The sequence below is a fragment of the Nicotiana attenuata genome, chromosome 10 (genome assembly GCF_001879085.1).
Source record: "Nicotiana attenuata strain UT chromosome 10, NIATTr2, whole genome shotgun sequence".
Classification (NCBI taxonomy): Eukaryota; Viridiplantae; Streptophyta; class Magnoliopsida; order Solanales; family Solanaceae; genus Nicotiana; species Nicotiana attenuata.
Genome location: NC_031998.1, coordinates 15,281,493 through 15,293,083, shown reverse-complemented (window position 1 = coordinate 15,293,083; position 11,591 = coordinate 15,281,493). Strand labels below are relative to the sequence as shown.

Here is an 11,591-nt window from a genome sequence, read left to right as displayed (position 1 = left end):
AACAAGTATATATCCTCATAGCAGCCTACTGGCGTAGTAGGCGAATGCATTTGGGACTAGGTGAGCTCATTGTTCGAGGCGACCCGCAGCTAGTGTAGTTCCTTTCATCATTTTTATATTTACTCCCTGTCCACTGTATTTCGGACAGAATATGTATTTTATTTTCATTTATCAATAGACGCTCATGCACTTGGTGACACCAGGTTTCTGGGATGATTTTTTCGAAAATGTGCCCGAGTTTGTGGATTATAGCGTTATATGTCTCCCTAGGGAATGGTATTATACACCTAGTGTGTTTATGACCGATATTCGGTATTTTGTTGTAATGAGCGATTTAGCTCGACGTACATCTCCTTATGTGAGTTCTATGTGTGGATCGGGTGGCACGCCGCCATGGGTATGTTATTTGGATCGGGTTGCACGCCGCAGCAGTGTGATGTTCAGTACAGTTCCCCATACCTGTTTTATGTGTTTCGTATTCTGTCTTCTGAGGAAAGCTCGTATTAGCTGTGATCCCGCGTCGCATGTATGATTCGCGAGCGGGGTGTCTGTTCAGTATGTTGCCCACGTCGCATGTATGATTCGCGAGCGGGGTAATTGAACTTCCTTTTCAGAGTTCATTTTCCTTTTGTGTCGCATTCTAATTGGTGGCCTATTGGCACATTGTGGCGTCATATGGGACTTTTGATCGTGTTGGGGGTGGCTTATTTCCTGAGCAGTTCGTATTGGGTGAGATGAGATTATGGGACTTAGGGTCAGTGCAATCCGATTATATGAAGTATATTAAGGAGCAAAGGTCATTATTTAGTTCAGAATGTGGTAATGTTTCTTGTCAGAAGTATAGACTCAATGATTGGTTGACTCGGCAGTTGATTATGAATTTCGCCACATCTCATCCGTCGTGGCGGTATTGTAAGAGTTAGAGTAAGACTTGCGTGTGTCATGAGGTGCAATGGGGGCATATGATTCGTTAAATTTTGGCTAAGTGGATCAGAAAATATTATTGTGGTCCTGTGGATTAAGTGTTGCAAAGTAAGAATCCAGCAAAGTTATGCAGTCATGTTTGAGTACAGCGTGTAGTGATTGATACAGTGATCGTATGTCGGAAACAGGCATGGCATAGAATTCCGGATGTTGGAATTGGGCTCTAAGGCTTATTCGTTGAATAAAAGGGAATATCTTCAGAAATTCTCGAGCTAATGTGCTCAACTAAGTTGTGGTAGCACGGGAAGGTGCATGAGGTGCTAAACAGTGATTTCAGACTACTTCAGTGTAGTTCTCAGCACGTTCGAGGACAAGCGTATGTTTAAGTGGGAGAGAATGTAACGACCCGACCGGTCGTTTTGAGCCCTAGCACGCCATTCTGCAGTTTGAGGCCATGAGCAGCTTCATTTCAGGTATTGTGACTTGTACGTGTGGTCGGAATTGAATTTCGGGAAGTCCAGAGTGAATTTAGAAGGAGAATTCTTATTTTGGAAGCTTAAAGTTGAAAGAATGAACTAGGATTGGAATTTTGAGTAAACGACCTCGGAATCGGGATCTGAAGGTTCCAGCAGGTTCGTATGATGATTTCGGACTTGGGCGTATGCCCGGTTCGGGTTTTGGATAACCCGGGAGCATTTTGGCGCCTATTGTGGAAGTTAGCATTTTAGAAGAAATTTCATAAGTTTGGCTTGAAGAGCATTTCAGTGTTATCGATGTCCGTTTGGGATTCCGAGACTGTGAATAGCTCCGTATGGTGATTCTGGAGTTGCGATCGGAAGTGAATTCGGAGGTCCGTAGGTCATTTTGGAGCCATTTGGCTAAAGATAGAAATTTGAAGGTTTTTGAGAAGTTTGACCGGAAGTGGACTTTTTGATATCGGGGTCGGAATCCGATTCCGGAAGTTGGAATAGGTCCATAATGTCAAATATGACTTGTGTGCAAAATTTGAGGTCAATCGGGCATGATTTGATAGGTCTAAACACCGGAAATAGAAGTTTGAAGTTCTAAAGTTCATAAAACTTGAATCGGGGTGCAATTCATGATTTTAGCGTTGTTTGATGTGATTTGAGGCCTCGAGAAAGTCCGTAACGTGTTTTGGGATTGGTTAGTAGGTTTGGTTGAGGTCCCGGGGGCCTCGGGTGGATTCCGGATGGTTACCGGATCGAGTTCGGAGTTTGAAGAAGGGATGGGGCTGCTGCTTTTGGTATTTCCGCTTCTGCGGATTTGGGACCGCAGAAGCGGCCCCGCAAAAGGGAAGAAGAAGCCGCAGAAGCGGCTGGAGGTGGAGCAGCCCAGGACCGCAGAAGTGGCCCAAGATCCGCAAAAGCGGAACCGCATATGCGGTGGGCCGTCCGCAGAAGCGGAAATTGGGCTGGAGCCCAGGACCGCAGAAGCGGCATTTTTGACCGCAAAAGCGGAACCGCATAGGCGGAAATAATTCCGCAGAAGCGGAAATGACTGGGGCAGTGAAGTTTTTAAAATTCGGGGTTGAGTTCATTTCAACCCCATTTTTCTTCCATTGGAGTCGATGGGGAGCAGCTTTGAGGCGCCATTTTCGTCACTTGTTATGAGGTAAGTAATTTATGCTAGCTTTGAGTTAAATACAAGGTTTATACATGGATTTGGCCATGAAAATTGTAGAAAAACTTGGGGTTTGAGGGAAGATCTAGAAAATTAGTGTTCTTGAATTTTGACCACGATTTGGAGTATGGAAGTAAGGGAAAATCATATATTTGAGTTCGTGAATTCATGGGTAAGCTTTATCTTCGAGAAATTTCGGATTTCGGGCACGTGGGCCCAAGGGCATTTTTGTCAACTTTTCGTTCGGGGTTAGAAATTCTTACAAATTGGGTTGTAAAGTTTAATTGAGCATATATTAATGAATTTGTATAATCATTGTCTAGTTTTGGAGCTTTGTGCGTTGGTTTAAGTCTTCGGAGGAATGTAGAATGCCGGTTATGAGTCTTCGGAGCGAGGTGAGTCTCCTTTCTAACCTTGTAAGAGGGAATTGTCTCCCTAGGTGAAATAATTGATTATGTGCTCCTATATGTGGGGGCTACGTACGCACGAGGTGACGAGAGTCCGTGCGTAGCTACTATTATGCTATTGTCCGGGTAGATAGGACCCAAAAGCATGTTATACTTGGATTAATATTGAACCCACGGATACCTGAATTGCTTAAATCACATTGAATTAGTAAGTAAATTTCTAAAAGGACTAAACTTCATTTCTTAAAGGTTGTTAAAGGAGAATTTGTATTATTTGGATAATTATTCCCCGATAAATTCTTAATTGGCTACTTGAGCATGTATTTTATGTGTACCTGCGTCACATGCATGATTCGCGAGCAGGGTATGTGTTTATTTATGGAACGGGCCGAACGCCTCAGCAGATTTAAATAGATGCATCTATGGTTCGGGTCGTTCGACCCTCGGCAGTGCACAGTTTACATACCTGTTGGATCGGGCCGTCGCCTCGGTGTGATTTGCGCATGTTATTTGTCGCTTGAGGACTTTTAAACGTGAAATTTACCCTTCGTGGCTTGATATGAACTGATAAGATAATAAAGAATAAACCTTGAAAGCCCTTGATTATTTGTTAAAGGTGTTTTACCTGTTTTCTGGCTTCGCGAATTAAAACTACTATATAAATCCATGATTTTCCTCACGTTTCTAGAATATTGTTAATTGACCTCTAGTGAGTGTCGAAGTTGGCCATCTCGTCTCTACTTCTTCGAGATTAGTCGGGATACTCATTGAGTACACGTTGATTACGTACTCATACTACACTTCTGTGCATTTTTGTTGCACAGGTATATATACCTCTAGCAGCCTACTGGGCATAGCAGCGCGGATGATTTTTGGAGTGAGCTGCATTGTTCGAGGTGGCCCGCAGCTAGTGTAGCTCCTTTCAGCTTCCTGTCCACTGTATTTTGGACGGATATTGTATTTTATTTCCTTATTAGTAGATGCTCATGCACTTGTGACACCGGGTTCTGGGATAGTTTTTCAGAGATGTGTACTAATAGTTATTACTTAATTCGAATTGAAGTAGAAATTGTTTTTAATTATGAAAAATGGAAGGAAGAATCCTAGATTTTCAAAGGTATTAAAAGAGAATTTAATTGATAACTTAGTTGGCTTGCCTGACAGTAGCGTCCGGCGCCATCACGCCCCGTAGTGGATTTTGGGTCGTGATAAATTGTTCTCCGACATGAACATCATAAAATGTGGGGGGTTGGGAAAATGAAGTTTCATCAACATGAGTCATTTCATCAATATCCTTTCTAACTCTAGGTCTAGGAGAAGGGTTAGGATTAGGATTACTACTACTTTCACCTTTACTATTTTTTTACTACTTTTTTTAAAACTACCAAATACATTTTTAGGTGCCATAATTTAAATATGAAATTAAATTAAAAAAGCCAACACAAATATTAAACACACAAATATTGCTCCAAATACTTGACGAATTAATTTGAAGCTTGAAAGTTGCTCCAAAAAATTTGCCCAAATACTTGAAAGTTGAAACTTGAAAGATAGCACTTGATACTTGATAGTAGCAAAATTGAGAGAATAATATAGAATATAGATAGGATATTAGAATGTAAGAGATTTGAGAGAGAAGATTGATTTTTTGTGGGAAAAAATGAAGAAGAATGGGGGGTATTTATAGTAGAAAATAAGGCCAAAGTATAATTTAATAAACTTAGGAGTTATATTAATAGTTTGGGGGGTGTAGGGTGTGTTTTGGGGGGTGTAGGGGCTGTTTGGACCGTTGGCAACGGCTATTTTTGCCATTTAAGCCGTTGGCCAACGACTAGTTTTTAAGAAAAAAAAAATTAATTTCTGGCGGGACGCGGGACGGGACGGGACGGGACGAAACGGGACAAAACGGGACAGGACAAATGGGACGAAATGGCCGTCCCGTCCCATCCCGTGTCCCGTTTAACATTGGCCCATCCCATTTAACTTGAAGCGGGATAGGACAAGACGGGATGGGACGGGACCGGGACGGGACGCAGGACGGGATGGGACGGCCCATCCCGTTGGACAACCATAGCCCTGAGTGCTAACAGATCGGGAGGAAATCATTTCAGGACAAACTTTGGTCAACAAACAAGTTTTGAAGACAATACTGGATATGTGAACTACAATCAGCAAGGAAATAGAACTGGAAACATCAACTACAGAGGAGGACACTTTGGGAATAGGCCACGACCTTTCTGTGACTATTGTAAGAGACAAGGTCACACTAAAGAAAGGTGCTACAAGCTACATGGCTATCCCCAGGATCCAAGGCTCAATAGAGGAAAGAGAATTGCTGCCAATGTACATGGAAGACAGGAAGAGAGTGCTGTTAAAGGAGCAGATGGAAGCAATGGAATTGCACATGAACAAGATAGGACTATGCAAAGTCTCACTAAGGAACAATACAATCAGCTAGTGAGCATCCTGGAGAATTTTCATGCTGGAAGTGGAGGAAATGAACTGAAAGCAGGAGCTGTGAACTTTGTAGGTATTTCAGCTTATTCAACTCATTTTGATTCTGGTTCTAGCTCATATGAATGTTTTAGGTCTATTGCTGACTCTTGGATTCTTGATTCTGGGGCATCAAACCATATGACCTATAATAAATCCATGCTAACTAACATAAAGACCTTAGTCTACCCCTTTCTAGTTACTTTACCCAATGGTTATAAGGTGAAGGTGACACTAATGGGAGATGTGGTAATGAGTCCTACGTTCACTTTGAAAAGAGTCCTCTTTGTCCCTAGTTTCAAGTTCAACTAATCTCAGTTCACTGTCTGACAGTTCAATTTGATTGCTTTGTCATATTCACCAAATTTGTTTGCATCCTTCTACAGGCCCCTTCATCGAAGAGGCCTCTAGCAATTGGTGAAAGTTAGGATGGTCTGTATCTTTACAAAACAGATTCTTGCAAGTCCAACCATCCAGATTCCTGCAAACTTAATTCTTTAGTGTTTGATAATTCATCTAGTGCATCAAATAAAGGTGATGTAGTCACTCAGCCTACTTCATCTAGTATAACCAGTGTCAATAGCATTAGTTCTCACCCTGCTTCACATACTGTATCTAGATTGCATAATTCTGTTTCTCCTGCTGTGACTAAATCATACACTTGTTCACATAAATGTAATAAACTTGACACCAACTCTTATGTGCAATCTGAAGGAAATACTAATTCTGCATGTAATGCATCTGTGAATGATAAACACATGATTGATCTTCTGTGGCATAATAGATTGAGACATGTACCCTTTGTCAAAATCAGAGGGATTGAATCTATACCTTTCCATTTCTCATCCAAACAACCCTTTATCTGTCCAATATGTCCAACGGCTAGACAAAATAGGTTGCCCTTCTCAGAAATAACTATAACAACAACCAAAATATTTGAAATCTTACACATTGACCTATGGGGGCCTTATCATGTGCCAACACATGACAAGAATAAATATTTCATTACCTTAGTAGATGACTACAACAGATGTACTTGGACTCATCTACTTAGTTGCAAGAGCAATGCCTTACAAGTAATCAAGGCCTTCTCTGCCATGGTGAAAAACCAATTTGATTGCTTCATTAAGACCATCAGAACAGATAATGGTCTTGAATTTATAAACTCTGAAACTACTTCCTTCCTGCAATCTGAGGGAATCATACACCAGAGAACATGCCCCTACACTCCTCAACAAAATGGCATAGTTGAGAGAAAACACAAATATCTTTTGGAGACAGCCAAAGCCCTGTTATATCAGTCCAAACTTCCCATGCAATACTGGGGAGAATGTATACTCACCTCAACCTATTTGATTAACAGACTTCCCTCTACTAATCTAAAAAACAAATGCCCACTGGAACTACTATACAAAAAAAACCCAAATATTCACATCTTAAAAGTTTTGGATGCCTTTGCTTTCCCACGGCCCTAAAGACTCACAAAGACAAATTTGAATCCATATCCTCACCTCATGTCTTTGTGGGGTATCCCTTTGGGACAAAGGGTTACAAGGTGCTCAATCTGGTCACAAAAAGAATTCATGTTTCAAGGGATGCTGTATTTCATGAGAATGTATTTCCTTTTGCTTTGCATTCTAGTTCCAATAGAGTTTTTCCCTCATTTCCTCAAGTAAATGCAGATTTAGCACATGAGTTATTCCTTTCTCATAGGTCATCTCCTGCCCCTTCTTCTCCTAGTGTATGTCTCCCAACAATGTCACTTGATCCTTCATTACCAGGGGTAAGGGAACTTAATCCTCAAACAACTTCAAGTTCAGAAGAATCTCCTCTCCTTCCTGATAACTATAACAATCTGCCCAATGATATTCCTAACTCACCAACACAAGAACCTAATGAGACTTTAGGAAGACCATCCAGAACCCTTAAAATCCCTACCTACTTGAAAGATTACAATTATTCACTACCCAAGTTACAAACAAGTGATCCTAACTCCCCGTCCAGTAGCAACCAAAGCACCACATCACTTTCTTTCAATCCATCTATACCCAATGCCCAATGAGTCTCACTCAATGCACTGAGTTCTAAAAGTCAGCAATTGATCAGAACCATTTCTTATGAGACTGAACCCAGTTCATATGAGGAGGCGGCTGCTGATCCTGCCTGGCAAGCAGCCATGAATCAGGAATCTTGGAAGCCCTTTATGCCAATCACACTTGGAATCTTGTACCTCTTCCAACTGGAAAAAGAGCAATAGGATGTAAATGGGTCTATAAAGTAAAACACAAGGCAGATGGGAGTACAGAGAGACTAAAAGCAAGATTAGTGGTGAAGGGATATACTTAAGAGGCTGGGGTAGACTATACAGAAACTTTTTCATGAGTAGTTAAGATGACAACTGTTAGGACTCTAATTGTAATAGCAGTAAAGAAGGGCTGGAACATCTTCCAACTAGATGTGAATAATGCCTTCCTTCATGGAGACCTCCATGAAGAGGTTTACATGGAAGTACCTCAAGGTCTAGCTGTTGAGAGGTCATATTTAGTGTGCAAATTGAACAAGTCCTTGTATGGTATGAAACAAGCAAGTAGGCAATGGTATGAAAAGTTAACTGAAGCTCTTTGCTCCAAGGGATACACACATTCTCTACTAGATTATTCTTTGTTTTACAAAAAGCATGGAAGTTCAATGGTGTTTGTAGCTGTCTATGTAGATGATGTTCTAGTAACAGGGACTGATTTGGAAGAAATAGGTGTTCTAAAGAGGTATTTACATGAGACTTTCAGAATAAAAGACCTAGGAAGACTACACTATTTTCTGGGTTTAGAAATTCTATACAAAGATGATGGGGTATTGATATCACAAAGGAAATTCACAACGGATCTACTGTCAGAATTTGATTGTATAAAATATTCTGCCTTGATTTCTCCACTGGATCCCTCAACTAAGTTGAGTGCAAATGAAGGGCCTCTATTACCTGATCCCTCACATTTCAGAAAACTAGTGGGGAAGTTGAACTACCTAACCAATACAAGACTTGACATATCATATAGTGTGCAACGTTTGAGTCAGTTTATGCAAAGTCCTAGGGAGCCACACTTGAAAGCTGTCTATCATGTACTGAGATACCTCAAAGGTGATCCAAATTTAGGGATCTTTCTGTCCAACAACAATGACTATAGAATTCGAGCCTTCTGTGACTCAGACTGGGCAGCCTGCCCTGACTCAAGAAAGTCAGTCAGTGGCTATGTTGTGCTACTAGGTGATGGTCTAATCAGTTGAAAATCAAAGAAGGAGCAGACCATATCATTATCCTCAGCAGAAGCAGAATATAGAGCTGCTAGACAGGTTGTGGGAGAATTAGTTTGGTTACTTAGATTGCTTGCAGAGTTGGCAGCTCCCTAGACACTACCTGTTCCAGTCTTCTGTGATAGTCAGGCAGCACTCCACATAGCCAAGAATCCTGTATTCCATGAACGCACCAAACACATAGAGGTGGAACTGTCATTTTTGTACGTGATCAAGTGCGCGAAGGGATCATTACACTGCACCATATTTCCACAAATGACCAGCTGGCAGATATATTCACTAAGCCCCTCACAGGAGTGAAACATTGCAATTTACATAGCAAGTTGGTTGTGAGTTCCTCCCTTCCAACTTGAGGCGGGGGGGGGGGGGGGGGGGGGGGTATTAAAGCTTGTGTGTATATTTATTAGTTGTATAAGTGAATTGTAGATGATATACATTATAAATAGGGGTAGATACACTGTAATGTATAATTTAATTCATTGTATTTTTTCTACAATTGTACAAAGGACTTTATTTTTCTTTCTGATGTAATAGAGAAGAAATTTTCTAGAAGCTTCCCCTCCTATGGCTCTCCTCAACCGCCATTAGAGCTCACTCAAGGTGAGCTTGTCTTCTTCATCTTCCTTACTATTTTGTCAATTAGTTTAATTTTGTGTGAGGAAACGGATAAGTAGGAAACAATGACACCACTTGACACATATTATCTACTGGTGTGTTGGTTATGTGCTTGGTCTTGCTCTATGAGGTCAGAGCTAGGTTTGAACATTAACTAGCATGTATTTTTTGAAAATATTTGAGAGTCTCGGTGGTTAAAAATTGTGATTAAGTAAATTGAACTCAGGACATTTTTTAACTTAAGACTCAACAAAACTAATGGACTAAGGCCATTTCCTATATAGAAGTATTATAATTGAAGTTGGCTCTTCGAGTCACGCAAAGGATAATTAAGTGAGAACGTTATTGATCCTTTCTGTGATGAGATATACAGATTAAAGAAGAAGAGGAAGAAGAAGTCCATATAAATTCTTGGTACTTTCTTTTTAGTGGAAAAATTCAGCCACGGGTTGGTTAAATTAGATCACGTATACTTGTACTAATTAAATTATCAGCATCTATACTGCCCACTTCATTTTTATACTTATACTAATTAAATTATCATCATCTATACTGCGCACTTCATTTTAAAGGGATATTCCCAGATGCTGTCCAATTATGCTCGTGTGTTACCTGAGAAAATTCTTGAAATAACGAATAGCACCATATATTGAGAAACAAATACTCCCTTTCGCGCCTTCTAATAAATAAGTTATAACAGTAGTATATCTTACAAATATCTCTGTACGTAATTAAGCTACTAACAAGCACTTACGTTGCAGCAAATAAGTTTAACAATATATAGTAAAATAATGCGTCAAGAGCTTCAGTAGTAGATATATTATTGGTAAAATGAGAGTCCATATGGTTTTGCTACTTCATTAATAGCACAGTATTAAAAATATAATACAAAAGATTAGCATTAATTAATGATTAACAAATATGGCAGTAAAATATTTATACATATAGCAGATTTAATTCAATTCAAATCAGCAAGAATCAAGCTGCTTAAAAGGCAGTCCTGGTATTTTGATATCTTTTCCTATTTTTTCTCTCTATTCTATAACATGTTTTATGTTTTCGTTAGAAACCCATCCATTCCATGAATTTTTTTTCCTTTCCATCCATGGGCCTTTTTGTATAATGTAATGTAGCAAATTATACATTTTTATATTATGGTGAAATAAAATACATATATTTCATGAAAAAATGTAATGTATGTTTGTGGTATATATACACAATAAATCATGTATTTTTAGAAAAATTCATATATATATGTGCAATGTTGTTTATATACGTCTTTATATTTAAATATATATCATTGATCCATTCCATAACAAATTTTTTCCTTTCTATACATGGACCTTTTTATTCAGTTTAATCCTAGCAAAATTATATATCTATATATTCCAATGAAATAAAATACATATATTCCGTGAAAAAGATATAATGTATGTTTGTGGTATATTATAAATCTTGTGTTTTCTAGGAAAAATCATGTATATATACATATGTTATTTATACACTTATTTATATTTAAATAAATATTATTAATATGCCATTTATATATTGCACTAATATAACATGCATATTTGTATAAATTATCCGTATATAAACAATATATGTGACATATTAGTGGCATGTTAATATTTTAGATTAAATTTTATGTAAGGTATATGCTAGCAATATACTTTGAATAATATCAATATAATAATGTATATATGTGGTATAAATACATATAAAAATATATATGACATATTAATGGAATATTGACATTGTAAATTAAATAAATATAATATACTTGAGTTATATTTTAGGTATATTTTGAGTTAAAATAAGATTGTACAGAAAAAAGTTTTAAACTCAAAAAAAATAATACTAAAATTCTCATTGTGCTGAGGGAATTATTTTTGAGATATTCTTCTTTCATAATCTTTGATATATTTGGGTAAGTGCTATTATGGAAGAGAAAAGAGAAATTATGTAAGAGTGAGGGAAAAGGAAATATAGTAAAAAGTATATTAATATAGAGGGATTCCTTAGTTACTGGAGTTATCAACGTGAAAGTGCTAAAAAAGTAAAAAAATGTGCTATTTTTGAAATAAACAAAGTCTACTATCATTTATGTAAATAGTTCTTAAAAAGGAAGCAAGCTTGTAAAAATCCCATAATACTCCACGTCAAAAGTAGTGGTTAACCCGGCGGACAAACTCTAACTCCGCC

At 38.5% G+C, this 11,591-nt stretch overlaps 1 protein-coding gene across 1 annotated transcript; it reads left to right on the top strand.

Moving 5' to 3' along the window:
• LOC109233600 (uncharacterized mitochondrial protein AtMg00810-like) lies at positions 7,857-8,747 on the top strand. Its single transcript, XM_019399483.1, has one exon. The coding sequence runs from the start codon at positions 7,857-7,859 to the stop codon at positions 8,745-8,747; it is 891 nt and encodes a 296-aa protein (XP_019255028.1).